General features: G+C 35.3%; 1 protein-coding gene across 1 annotated transcript in view; it reads right to left on the reverse strand.

Moving 5' to 3' along the window:
- The window catches only part of LOC148953389 (calcitonin receptor-like), a 332,084-nt gene extending 319,371 nt beyond the window's left edge, over nt 1-12,713 (reverse strand). The window contains exon 1 of the mRNA XM_089087946.1: nt 12,613-12,713. Coding sequence (XP_088944072.1) covers nt 12,613-12,712 — 100 coding nt within the window. The 5' untranslated portion in view covers nt 12,713. The remainder of the gene's footprint in view (nt 1-12,612) is intronic.
- Between the last annotated feature and the right edge of the window lie 251 nt (nt 12,714-12,964).

Below are 12,964 nucleotides of genomic sequence, written 5' to 3' on the forward strand. Positions count from 1 at the left end.
TGGGTAATATTATACTATGAATTTACCATAACCGACCAGGCCTCGACCCCTTAGCCACTGCGTCTTCTGGCCGCACCCGCTCGGCAGCTTGCAGCAGTAACCACGCTGGCAGGTTTAATGTCAAAGTTGCTTTTTAATATAAAATATATTCAAATGATTTAAATGTTTGTTAATATGTTCAACTGTTCTTTTTATGTAAATATGTTTTTAAAACATTGTAGTGCATTTATTTATATATTGAAGAGACCATGTATTCTATTTTGTAGTATTTATTCAACAAGTTGAGATTAGTTTCGGTTTGTTGTATTTTGAGATTGGAGGAGTATGTATTAATTTAAAACTCCATTCGGATCATTTCTTTGCTGACAATCAATGTCTGTAAAAAAAAACTTTTAACGAAGATAAAACAAAATCGTGATCAAACGTTTTTAGAAAACCCGAGAAATATCTATTATTGCTATAGTTTGCGGCAAGTGTCCTATGATAAAATAAAGAATATTGCTCACGACCTAAAATTCATACGGGGACTTGACGTGTTTAATATTTTTGAACCAAACTCGTCGTTGATTATTGATGATTTAGCTGAATCCATTGAAGAATGGTCTCAAGAGATTTTACAGTTATTCACGATCCAATTTCACCACAAAAAATTCCATAACTGTTGTTCTCCATAATAGCTTTTTTCAGAGTTAATGTATGAGAACACTTTCTTTGAAATGTACTTACTATATAATCAATAAGGTTGTTTGTGATTCAAGTTTTCTTATAACTTTGAACAAGCAAATATATCCGGGTGAACCGAAATGTTTTGTCTCGGCCCACAAATATGCTACTAATAAGCGTTATGGATACATTCTATTGGATCTCAATAAAAAACACCCGAAGAATTACGCGTAGTCACGGACATCTTTGATAATGAAAATTACCACATATCTATCTTTGAATAGTAAAAAAGGTGATTAGTCAGCATTATGCCGCTGAAGATGCTACATGAAAACAGACATTTTTTTCCGTCCTAGGTAATTAAAAACCACGGCCTAGGAAAACTATACGCAAGCATGGTATTAACAATGAATTTATTAATCTTCTATGTGAGCTTTTTTTAAATTTTACTGAAGGCAATGTTCAACATTTAGAAGACGTTAAGCAACAGAAAAAGCAACTTCATTCACTTCTATGTGCCCTAGATTGCAAAAAAAGGAAAAGATTTTAATAGAAAACAGCTTGTTCAATGGGGTGGTAGTTTCTTTTTACTGTTACTGCCGATAATTGCAGGACTTGTAAACACTATTACTAGAAATGGCTAAACTTGAATTGAAGTTATCAAGTATTTTGCAATAGGTTGCATAGGTTGCATCAAGACGCTGGGTAATTGTAGACAGAGAAAAACCAAGACAGATAGTCCAAGTAATTCAGAGGCAAATTTTTAAATGGCTGGGGCATGGGTAAATGGCAGGAGTATGCATGACTCTCTTATTGGACACATACTTGTAAGGTTAGTTTTTGGAAAGGCATGTCTGTCTAGAGTAACAAAGTAATGCCATTTGAACTCACTCTTTTACCAAAAAGAAAATGTTAAAGATAATCTTGATAAAACTATTAACAATGAGACAATTGCCGACGAGGAAAAATTAATTTTCCTTCAAAATGCCCTTTGGCATGTCGAAAAGATTGAAAATTACCATGAAAATCCACTCAAAGTAATGTCATTGATCAAGCTCCATCTTCTGAAAGTTCTGAAACATTGAAAACGCCAAAACAAGAAAAAGATTTATCTAAAGCTTCATCAAGTGTTTTACACCTGATGCGTAATTCGTATCGTGAACAAAGTAAATACTTATCTCGCTGAAAATGAACATGTAGAAATTGACGACAAAAAGAACAAGTTATAATCCACGGCAAGCCCTAAAATATAATTGATTTGATATCGGCTTTGATTGCAAATCCTAAAAGACTTGAATCTTTTGATAGTGATTTATATAAATTTTTAAACTCACCAAATTTTCCAAAACTTCTTATAGGGAATAAATATGTTTTAAATTAATTAAGGAAATATGAAGAACTATCAAAAGCAATACTGTTTTCAGAAAGCATGCCAAGTGCGTGTGATGATTTAAAATATATTAAATAAAAGCGTATTTCCACCGCATTTAGTATGTAAAAGGGTAGTGGACCCTTCACATAACGTTTACTTTCAAAATGGCTTAAGTTTGGAAACAAGTATATGAGAATATTGGTGTAGTGGAAAGTTTATGCTCCCCCACTACACTTTCTAAAGTCACTGGAGCTGGAAAGAAGTTGCCGAGAGAGTCTTTACAGAATGAAACGAGCTACACTCTTCATCTAAACCATAGAGTTCACGGTAATCAGTATCGAAAAACTAAAGCCTTTTTCCCATTGAATATATTACAAGAAGATTTTTTTACTCTAGGCGAGATTTTGAGACGTCATAATAGACGGTAAAATATATTTTACTTGCAATCAGTGTTTAAAGTCGCTATGCATATGCTGTTCCATTGCGCTCAAAGAGAGGCGATTAAGTTGCTAGAGCCCATGAATCTATCTTCGAACAAGGTTCTTATAGAAAAATTCTAGATCGGGATAGTGACTTTTTTATGTTACATGTAAAAAGGGCTTTATTGAAATATAATACAATACTCTATCATAGTCATAATCCAATAAAGGCGGTATTGGCTGAACGATTGATATGAAAAATTTGGCTTTTAGTTTCAAGGTATTAAACATTGAAAAACATTGCTGCTTTTATTCTAGATTTAGATAATCTGTCCAATCATAGTCATCTTGAAATCAATCACAGTAACGATACACATGAAATTTTTTTGAGCAATATTCTAATGAAAAGGTTGTGAAGAAGATCTTTAATGTTGGAGATACTGTCTGAATCTATCGAACAAGTAATGTTTTTGAAAAGGGGAATTATTTATGGTTCACTCAACTTCTTAAAGTGTCAAAGGTCTTAGACACTAAACCCGTAATGTATCGTCTCCGTGATATGAAAGATGATGAGATTCTTGGTGGTTTTCATGATTATGAATTGCAAAAAGTTAAAAATAGTGGAATGTATCAAATTGAAAAGATATCATAGGCAGCGCGCTAGCGCTGCCTAAGTAAAGAACGATATGAGCACAATGTATTTTTTTTGTTTTTTTTCTCCATACCAGGGCACTGCGCATCGAACGAGTTGTCGTAGAAACTTCAAAAAGGGCTCATTCGATTTGTAATTGGAGTGGCTAGTGCCCTTTTTAATAGTCATAAGTGATTGGGAGGCAACTAGCCCCCCATGCCCGTCATTCCCCCAAACAAATCCAATCAAAACTTTGAGATAGCCATTTTGTTCAGCGTAGTTGATTTTCAGATAGAAAATATGTTTTTGAGGAGGACAAAACCCCCACAACCCATAGGGCAAGGGTTTTAAGTTAAGCCCTGGGGGCAAATAAGTTTTTTTTAGAGAAGGCGTTGTCGTAGAAACTTCAAAACAGGCTCATTTGATTGGAAATTCAAAGAGCTAGTACCCTTTTTAATAGTCAAAAATGACTGGAGGGCAACTAGTCCCCCATACGCCCATGATTCCCCCATATACATCCAATCAAAATTTGAGATAGCCATTTTGTTCAGCGTAGTTGATTTCTCAAATAGAAAATATGTTTTTGAGGAGGAGACTCCCCCACAACCCTCTGGGCAAGGGCTTTATGTTATGCCCTGGAGGCATATAAGGTGTTTATAGAAGGCGTTGTCGTAGAAACTTCACAAAATGCTCATTCGATTGGAAATTCAAAGGGCTAATGTCTTTTTTAATGGTCTAAAGTGATTTGAGGGCAACTAGCCCACCCCCCCCCCCTCCCGCACGCCCATTATTTCCCCAAACACATCCAATCAAAATTTTGAGATAGCCATTTTGTTCATCGTAGTTGATTTCCAGATAGAAAACATATTTTTGAGGATGACGCTCCCCCACAGCCCTCAGGGCAGGTGTTTTAAGTTATGCCCTGGGGCATATAAGATTTTTAAAGAAGGCGTTGTCGTAGAAACTTCAAAAAAAGCTCATTCGATTGGAAGTTCAAAGGGCTAGTGCCCCTTTTAATAGTCAAAAGTGATTGGAGGGCAACTAGCCCCCCCCCACACCCATCATTCCCCAAACACATTCAATTAAAATTTTGAGATAGCCATTTTGTTCAGCGTAGTTGATTTCCTGATAGAAAACATATTTTTGTGGAGGACACTCCCCCACAATCCTCAGGGCAAAGATTATAAGTTATGCCCTGGGTGCAGATAAAGTTTTTATTGAATTCTCTGTCGTAGAAACTTGAAAAAGGGCTCATTTGATTTGAAATTCAAAGGGCTAGTACCCTTTTTAATGGTCGAAAGTGATTTGAGGGCAACTAACCCCCCTTTCATGCCCACATTTTCCCAAACACATTGATTTAAAAATTTGAAATATCCATTTTGTTCAACGTAGTTGACAGTTTTGGAAATTAGGTCTTTAAGGATGACAACCCTCCCCGCAAAGCCCTCAGGGCAAGGGTTGTAAGTTATGCCCTGGGGGCATATAAAGTTTTTATTGAAAGCGCTGTCGTAGAAACTTCAAAAGAGCTCATTCAATTGGAAATTGAAAGGGCTAGTGCCTTTTTTAATAGTTGAAAGTGATTTGATAGCAACTAACGCCCCTCTCACGCCCACCATTTTCCAAAACACATCCAATCAAAATTTTGAGATATCCATTTTATTCAACGTCGTTGAATGTTCTGGCAATTAGGTCTTTTAGGATGATAACCCCCTCAGAGCCCTCAGTGCAAGGGAGATAAGTTATGCCCTGGGGCATATAAGGTTTATATAGAAAATTGTTTCATAAATCATAGGCAGCGCGATCGTGATGCCTAAGTAAAGAACGGGGACACTCGAGAACGAGACAAGAATTGGGGACTAAGTAAAGAGGAGGACACTCCCCCACAGTTCTCAGGGCAAGGGTTTTAAATTATGCCCTGGGGGAATATAAGAACGATGTTGGCACAATGTATTATTTATTAATTTTTTCTTTTAGAACAGGGCACTTCGTATCGAAGAAGTTGTCGTAGAAACTTCAAAAAGCGCTCATTCAATTGGAAATTGAAGTGGCTTGGGCCCTTTTTAATTGTCGAAAGTGGTTGGAAGTTGACTAACACCCCTTCCACGCACACCATTTCCCAAAACATATACAATCAAAATTTTGTGATAGCCATTTTGTTCAGCGTAGTTGATTTCCAGATAGAAATTAGGTTTTTGAGGACAGTCTCCCTTAGGGCAAGCCCTTAGGCTAAGGGTTTTAAGTTATGATTTCCATATAGAAAATAGGTTATTGAGGAGGACACTCTCCCGCAACCCTCAGGGCAAGGGTTTTAAGTTATGCCCTGGGGCATATAAAGTTTTTATAGAAGGTGTTGTCATAGAAACATCAAAACAGGCTCATTCGAGTGGAAATTCAAAGGGCTAGTGCCTTTTTTAATAGTTGAAAGTGATTAGAGGGCAACTAGCCCCCCTGCCCATCATTCACCCAAACACATCCAATCAAAATTTTGAGATAGCCATTTTGTTCAGCGTAGGCTAGTTGATTTCCAGATAGAAAATATGTTTTTGAGAAGGACACTCCCCCAAAACCCTCAGGAAAAGGGTTCTAAGTTATGCTCTGGGGGTAATAAGATTTTTATAGAAGGCGTTGTCATAGAAACTTCAAAAAAGGCTAATTCGATTTTAAATTCAAAGGGCTAGTGCGGTTTTTAATAGTCGAAAGTGATTGGAGGGCAACTAGCCCCTCCCCACGCCCATGATTCCCCCAAACACATTTAATCATAATTTGAGATAGCCATTTTGTTCAGCGTAGCTGATTTTCGGATAGAAAATATGTTTTTGAGGAGGAAACTCCCCACAACCCTCAGGGCAAGGGTTTTAAGTTATGCCCAGGGGGCATATAATGTTTTTATTGAAGGCGTTGTCGTAGAAACTTCAAAAAAAGGTCATTCAATTGGAAATTCAAAGGGTTAGTGCCCTTTTCAATAGTCGAAAGAGATTGGAGGGCAACTAACCCCCCCCCACAAACACCCATCAGTACCCCAAACACATCCAATTAAAATTTTGAGATAGCAACTTTGTTCAGCGTAGTTGATTTACCGATAGAAAATATGTTTTTGAGGAGGATACTCCGCCACAGTCCTCAGGGCGAGGGTTTTAAATTATGCCTTGGGGGTTTATAAGGTTTTGTAGAAGGCGTTGTCGTAGAAACTTCAGAAAAGGGATCATTTGATTTGAAATTGAAAGGGATGGTGCCCTTTTTAATAGTCGAAAGTGATTAGTGATATTTTTGTTGTTGTTGTTGTTTAGACCAGGGCACTTCGTATCGAGGGAGTTGTCGTGGGAACTTCGAATGGGGCTCATTCGATTGAAAATAGAAAAGACTGATGCCCTTTTTAATAGTCGAAAGTGATTGGAGGGCAACTAATTCCTCTTCCACTCCCACCCTCCCACGCCCAACCTCCCAATTTCCCATTATGTTTAAAAACTAAATGTTGCCTTAAGATTAAATCAAAATGCACTGTGATAATGCTATTTCCCAATAAGGCATCTCAGCAGTATCCCAAGAACGACTGAGGGTATTATGTTCAAACTTTCGAGGCTACTGCAGCTCTTAAAATTTAACTAAATCAAAATAGGCTAAGTGTAATCAAGCTATAAAAGAAAGTAAAATTTTTTCTGCGAATGGTATCAAGTTTTCCATTTCATGTCAACTAGAGGAGGTATGAAACTAAATTAAACAGTACTATTTGTGTCCAGATTTTTAAAAGGGTGTATGTTGTTAAAAATTGCTAAAAAGTTTTATCCAGCATACAAACAGCAGGCCAAACTATAAAGTCGTAAAAAACCAAAAGATTTAAAGTGTTGTTTTCTTTTTCCCTGACAAGACTATGTCAATATAAAACGAACAGAAATTAATTAAAAAAAACTTTTTCCACAAAATAGTTTTTTAAAAGAAAATTAAAGAACTCAATTAAACAAAAAATGATCAAAAATAAAATCAAATAATCTACCAAGCGTGAAACTACCACTAATCAGCATCGATAAATAAATGAAACCCAAAACGAACAGAAATTACAGTAAATAACCAAGTCAAAGTCAAAACGAGCAGAAATAACATAAGTTGGGCATAAAACCCCTGTGCCTTCCCAAGGCCAGAACAAAATTTACACTTTACTGAAAAAATACAAATGAATGTGCATTGTCAGTTTAATATAAATATACTGATATTTATTAATCAACATGTTAAAATTAATTTATTTATTAAAGTTATAAAAGTAAAAACATTTATATTTTTTTCAGTAAAGTGCAAATTTTGTTCTGGCCTTGGGAAGGCATAGGGGTTTTGCACCCAACTTATGTTATTTCTGCTTGTTTGGAGTTTGACTCGGTTATTATTTATTGTAATTTCTGTTCGTTTTGGGTTTCATTTATTTATCGATGCTGATTTGTGGTAGTTTCACGCCTGGTAGATTATTTGGTTTTATTTTTGATCATTTTTTGTTCAATAGAGTTCTTTACTTTTCTTTGAAAAACTTATTTTGTGAAAATTCTTTTTTTAATTAATTAAATAATATAACTCGCAGGAGTAAGAGACAGTTACTTGTTCGCTGGCTAGGATACAACTCTGATTTTGATTTTTGGAATGTCACTGAAGACATTCACAATGTCTAATGATTTTTATGTGACATTCATGTCCAATATTTCTGACCCAATCTGTGACGATTTGAATAGAACAAGTAATTTTTGGACAAAACTCTCCCTAGGAATCAAATTTGAGGGAAGGTATGAAGTTGCTCTTGTTGATTGTATTCTTAAAAATACATATAATATCATGAGAAAGGATCGTACCATATGAGATTAAAGTAAGATCCTTTGACTTCTCTGACGAGGGTTTGGTGACAATTTTAACTCTGATAATTACCCTTTCGCTACTATACCCTATGAGGAATACAACAATATGCATGAGCTGTGTTGAGTTATCAATAAAGAAATTGCAAGTTAAAAAAAGGGTAGCTCCACATTCAACTATTCAACGGAACAGAGGAGAATTTACATTACCAATCCGTTTGAGAATGAAGAATTTTTCTCAATGAGGATTTACGTGGGTTTCTCAGTTTTAAAGATCGTACTATTAAAAGCAAAAAATATTAATGGAAAGGATCATGTTATTTATGCAGACTAGGCATCCGGCTTCTCATCAGACATTTGTATATTTCTTGATGCATCCTTTGTTGAGACATCGAGAATCGGCAATACCAATGTCCCCCTTCTACGTATTCTTGAACGAAAAAGCAGTCACGAACATATTCACCTCTACAATACAAAGCACTTTCAATACATTCCACTCCACACTTCGTATTAGGGGTTCTTTCAGTTACCATTAAGAAATAAGTTGGATGATCCTCTAGTAATAACAAAAGGTTTGACTGTGTTTACATGTTATTTTCGACCCAATCAGTGAGATGGCTAATAGAAAAACAATTTTATTTGTCTTGATATTAATTGCTGTGTTGCTATTCCTGAACTATGACAATTGGATCATGGAATGGACTATTACAGGGTTTGTTCGTCAATGTCCTGTTATGGTCTTGGCAATTAGTTTGCTAAGTTGTTTCGCTCTGCACTACACCTGGTTAAAAAATATATTGCACTGGTTGCTGCAGATTTTGCGTCCTCCACAGTAGGCCTACATGATTGGGGCTCTGGGAAGCATTTTAAAGAAAGTGTTCCACAAAATCTCAGGTTAAGCGTGCGATCCCTCGGCGAGCGATTGAAATCATGACAAAGCTGAAAAGTTTTAAAGATGGCAAGAAACACCTCATCACTCATAAGTCTCAACTCAGGCCGGAAGCGTAAAATATCGCTCTTATTAAAGAAGAAAAAGAAAGTAAAATTGTTAGATTGAAAAAATATTTCATTTCCTAGAAATGGCATATTTACCAGATAAAGAATCTAAAGAAATGTTGATGTGAGCGTAAAACATAATTACTATGAGCAATCTTATCCGCAATAACCTCTCTCAGAAAACGTACATTTTCAAATTTATTCCATTGAAGACTATTCCATAGAATTGACTTCCACATTTTATAGATTAGCATGTCATTATCAAAAAATTTAACAATGAAAAACCAAGTGCAGCCAAGTGGGTTATCCAATGAAAATTGTGTATTAGAGAATTTGTATTTAATATGCTCCAATGATTGCCCCCCCCCCATGTAAAGATGTATATAAATTTACAACTTGCTCCATACAATTTTATTTTGAAAGAAGTAGTTGGCACTGCACCCGATGTAACAGTCTCTGTCACCTCGGCAATACTTCATGTGTGAAAACAACAGGTCATGAATTCTGTTGCTTTGGTGAATGAAAAATTAAGCGACTCATACAATCAGGAATCAAAGATATGTGGGTACGGGTACATGTACCTACACTGATTCATCATTAATCAATCGTGAAATTCCCTCAAAACTTGATTTGGCTTTTGTAAAAAGTGCTTGTGCCGTTGGATCATCGAAAAATTTTCCACATAAATTTGAAATGTTTGGAATTTCATCTCTTGTATGTAAATTAATTGGAATTCAACTCTACAATTTATCCTTTGAGAAATCCTGCAGGAACTTATATGAATTGACAATGCAGTCCCTAGATCAGGATTCACAATTTTTTGAAAATGGTACAACCGAAGAAATGTTTGCAAAAACTTATGGTATCTGTGTATTGGATTCGTCGGTACTCGGGATAAGACTATCGTCCGAACAGGCACAGTACGTTTAGAGCATACCTTTCCTGAACCACTGGAGGAGAGTATTGCATCAAACGGGCTAAAAAAAATTTGAAACTTATTGGGAAATTGCCCCTGATTGCAGTGTTTTATTAGACTTGGTACCATAGACACAAATCAAATAATCAATGTATCCAATCTGGATCCTTGCATGTCCAAATAAAAATCCTATGGCATACGCTCTGATTTTCTTGAGCATATTCAAGGCGTTTACAATACCCTTATCATTGTTAATAGTAGCCCGTCAACTCTAAATACGGAGCATCGGCTATCCATCTTTCAAACAGTGAAGAATATTGAATTTTTTGATCCTCTTGGCCGACCCTATACCTTCTACGTGCCTCACCATAAAAACTTTCTTGAGCGAATTGGGAAAACTATTATTCAAAATCGGAAGCGAGTACAAGATCTATCAAACAAAAGCTGTGGTTTTCAAGCACTATTGCATTTTGTTTTCCGATGTCGTGGATATACTTACAGCGAATTTCTTAGTATTTATGGTGACAATTGTCGATTGAACGACTCTCTAGTTGAAAATACTCTTTCTTATCTGTATAACTTTAATTTCAGTGCCCTAAGAGTGAAATTCTTTAAAAAGATTTGTAAATCCGTTTAATAGTTAAACTTGTATGTATAAAAGACTGTGTCGTTTAGATTTCTTCTTCCATGTATAGGTAATCGTCGGAAACGATAAGTAGCAGCAGCTTGTAAAGATACAACTTGTATTCATCTTGGCATGCAAAGTCAGGGTCGTAATTTCTACGTATTTTTATTATATCTCTTCGTAAAGCCAATAATGCTATTTTGATTCGTGTTATAAAATTCACGTGTTTCAAATTGCTTATTTGAAGCAATGTCACATACGATATTCTCATATGAAGAATTATATTTGGTAACAGCTAAATAAAAGTCTGTAGGTTTATAATCACAGTAGCTTGTATCTTCACTTCGATTTCGTAAAAACCATACTCTTTTATTATTTCTGCAACTGAAGAAAAAACCAGGTTCTTCTTCCCTATGTTTTTTAATACCACGATGATACCAGTCTTTTAAAAGTAAACTCAAATCACGGTTGGGGCTTTTTGCAATCATACCAGGTTAAGTATTTTCCCATTGATCACATTTATCATAGTGAAAATAGGAGCATAGGAAACCTCTAATATGAGAGTCTAGAATCTCTTCAAGAAAGGAATTATAATCTTTAATTTGCACTACGTATTCTCAATTCAATTTAGATGGATTGTGTAATATACACTTTTCATTTTAGTTATCAAGAGAAGTTCAATTCTCACAGGATTACCAGCCGCCCAGTGTATGCCAACATAATGGACAGGTGTTAAAAATTTTTCAATGTTAACTGTCTCACTTTCGAAAAGAAACTTCTAGGAGGGCTTCTAGGAGGAAGAGTGACATCACAAAACTTGTTTAGATGAGATTTTTCTATTTATTTCTTGTTGTTTTGCAAAGTGGTTGTCTAGGTAGTGGTTAAAAGCATAATCACAATATCATTTTGTTTTGTTTCCTTAATATATCAAAAATTGAGTAAATACATTTGATCCGCGACTTAAAACTTTCATACAACAGTCCAAAGATGGAGACTCATTTCTCAGTATATTGTTAAGCATTCTTTGAGAAAATATATTCCATTAAAAAGAAGACTTTATAAAATTATCATCTAAAATTAAACAAATTTCCAATTTTACTAAATTTCGTATGATTTTTCCCTTCTAAAATCCATTCATTTTTTATCCTGACGCACTCTCACTACCAATTATAAACTAACATTAGATCTCACTAGTAACAAACTCATTACCTTTTCATATATTGATTCAGATTATTGTCTTCAATATACTTCACTAATACATTTAATCAATCTTGTAATCTTTGTATATGCATTATATTCACTTTTGGTGCAAAGCATGACTGTTCTTCCGACTTGGATTTTTTAACTATATAACATAGGGCACAAACATTTCGTTCCATTCTGGAGTTAGCTAGCAGATCCTTGTAATTTCTACTACAGCATTAGGCACTCTAGGTTTCATTTTGCCATTGTTAGCGCCTTCAATATCCAATAGAGTAAAAGCACATATTACTAAAGAATAATGTCCTCAATGATGACAAACTGAACTCTTTTTCAATACTGAAGCAAAGTCAGGCAGGATTGTTTTAACCCTCAACCCCAATTACGTATCATGCACCTGCGTCTTTTAGTTTCCTATGCTGTAACACGCACCTGCTGGCTGTCGTGAAAAGGTTGGCACCGCTTGTATTGCAGGAGAGGGTTCCCTTTAAAACAGGGGTCCCCTCGCTGCTTCTGTTGTTGCAAACTATTGAGTGCAACTGATAGTGATTATACTAAATTAGATGACACTTTATTATAAACAAATATTATAAATACATATTTTATATTCATCACCTGCCATTTGTTTGCCTTTTGATTGTTTTTGCCTTGGACGGTAATCATAGAAGTTGCATTTTATTTTCTGTTTCTCTTTATATCGTGAATCGACATTATATTTTTATGTTCTTTTTCTATTTGTTTTCATTCCGTGTGTTACTTAAGTTAAGTGGCTTTTTGCAAGTCGGGTCATGGGCTCTTCAGAGAAGCATAAGCTTCTATAGTCCATGGCATATTCTGTTATCTTGTTGTGTCTCTTTGTGAAATAAAATTTAATACAGTTCTGTATGATTCATTACGTATACTTTTGTTTCTGGAACTACCTAGCATGATAAGTGCTTAGCAATTCAAAGAATTAACTTACCATCAAGTTTATCCTCCGTCTCAAGCATAGCTTGGCAGTTCTGTTGAATTTCTTCAATAATAAAAGGGTCTACGTCTATTACGAATCTGGTTGCAGACATTGTGCCTGAAAAAGAAGAATAAAATATATCATCATAAAACCTTTGTAAAGATTCATGCTTTTCCTTTCTAAGCCAAATGGGAATTACAGTTCGAATTATTATAATTAATTTCTAATGATTCCCAAGTATGTGAGGCAATTATCAACACTAAACTGTTTATCAACAATTTCTTAACAAAAGAATTTGACTATTGTTAGAAAAAGTGTGACGAGACCCCCTAAATGGGATGAAATCTCGGTGAAAATCGTACTG

Source organism: Artemia sp. Qi Xiang Cuo, chromosome 4, assembly GCF_049724085.1.
Source record: "Artemia sp. Qi Xiang Cuo chromosome 4, ASM4972408v1, whole genome shotgun sequence".
NCBI classification, from domain to species: domain Eukaryota; kingdom Metazoa; phylum Arthropoda; class Branchiopoda; order Anostraca; family Artemiidae; genus Artemia; species Artemia sp. Qi Xiang Cuo.